Source organism: Nicotiana sylvestris, chromosome 7 (genome assembly GCF_000393655.2).
Source record: "Nicotiana sylvestris chromosome 7, ASM39365v2, whole genome shotgun sequence".
Lineage (NCBI taxonomy): Eukaryota > Viridiplantae > Streptophyta > Magnoliopsida > Solanales > Solanaceae > Nicotiana > Nicotiana sylvestris.
In genome coordinates, this window is record NC_091063.1 from 15,536,588 (window position 1) to 15,538,062 (window position 1,475).

Here is a 1,475-nt window from a genome sequence, read left to right on the forward strand (position 1 = left end):
ACAGCCAATTGTCAGGTACCGTAACATACTTGCTATGAGGGTTATAAGGAGTTCTCTCCCTTTGAAACCTTATTCCCTGCCTGTTTCCACCATTGTTAATGTACATGGCAGTAATAACATCCGAGGACCAGGTCCACTTAAGAGACTTCTCAAGATCATTTTTTACTCTTTCCAATTCTGTTTGAAGTTGTCTATTTTTCTCAAGTTCAGCACATAGACTAGTTTTTACAACATTTAACTTGTTTTCAAGCCTAATATGTGCTTCTTTAGCAACTTATTTCCCTTTCTCAGAATTTTCATGCCTACATTGTGCTTTGAGTTCCTCTATTGTTTCCCTCAAGTCTATAATCACACTTAAGAGGTCATCTCTTTCTTGTTCTAAGACATCAACTTTCTGCACTAAGTTATTCTTTTCTTTACTGAATTTTTCAATCGTTTCCTTTAAGTTAACAGCTACTACCATCAAATTGTCTCTTTCATGTTCTACACTAGCAACTTTCTCAGTTAGAACCTCCTTTTCATTTTCCAGATTACCTCTGGTTTCCTTCAGATCAACCACACAAACTACTAGGCCATCTCTAGTTTGTTCAGCATCTCCTAACTCTATTGTTATTGCATCCTTATCATCTACAAGACTATGATAGGCATCAATTAATACATTGGCTAATGACATGAGTTTCTTAGGAGAGTAGGATTTCAGATTTATCTGAACATCCCTGAAATTTACCTTATCATTGTCATCATCTTCATCATTGTCTGACTAAGCCATCAAGGAAAATATTGAATCATATTCATTTGCTTCACTTTCAACGGCCATCATAGAACTATCACCTGCATCATTTTCCTCTTCAGACTCACTGAAAGAATCTCCCCATGCTGCAAGAGCTTGTTTCACAACGTTGTCAGTGGCGTTTTTTATTTTGAAACATTTGTCAGGAACCGGGTTCCTCTTGGTTGCTTTATCAAGATTGTACTTGAAGTGTTCTTGCTTTATGAGAGGGCAATCTTTGATGAAATGCCTCGGCTTACCACATTTATGACAGAGGTCATAATTCTTTGGTTTGCTGGAACTGCCTCTCTTTGGTATGCCTCCATTCCTTCGGGCCATCTTCTAAACCTTCGAGTTAAGTAATCCATGTCACTGTCCTCCTCACTTGAGTCATTGCTTTCAGCTTTAAGTACCAGGTTCTTTTCCTTCTTTGGTTCTCTTCTTTAACTGTCCTTCTTCTTCTTCATTTCATAGGTTTTCAGATTTCCAACTAGCTCGTCTATAGTTAGGGCCTGCAGATCCTTTGCTTTAGTAATGGCATTCACGTTACTCTCTTATGAACTGGGCAAAACACTGAGAATTTTTCTCACTAACTTATTCCTATGAATAACTTCTCCAAGCGAGTGTAGCTCATTTATGATAGACGTGAATCTTGTGTGCATGTCTTGAATGGATTCATCGTCCTTCATTCTGAAAATCTCATACT

General features: G+C 37.8%; 1 protein-coding gene across 1 annotated transcript; it reads right to left on the reverse strand.

The window, feature by feature from the left end:
* Nucleotides 1–274: 274 nt before the first annotated feature.
* On the reverse strand, nt 275–1,108 carry LOC138872774 (intracellular protein transport protein USO1-like). The gene is made up of 2 exons (XM_070151190.1): nt 832–1,108; nt 275–756 (listed from the first exon to the last, which is right to left on the reverse strand). Exons 1-2 carry the CDS (start codon nt 1,106–1,108, stop codon nt 275–277), a joined length of 759 nt encoding a protein of 252 aa, XP_070007291.1.
* Between the last annotated feature and the right edge of the window lie 367 nt (nt 1,109–1,475).

Excerpts from the sequence above, each read along its gene's own strand:
- LOC138872774 (XM_070151190.1), bottom strand. The coding sequence starts at position 1,108 with ATGGCCCGAAGGAATGGAGGCATACCAAAGAGAGGCAGTTCCAGCAAA. Across the intron at positions 757-831 it reads TGAAGAGGAAAATGATGCAG|ACAATGATGAAGATGATGAC; the intron begins GTGATAGTTCTA and ends TGGCTTAGTCAG.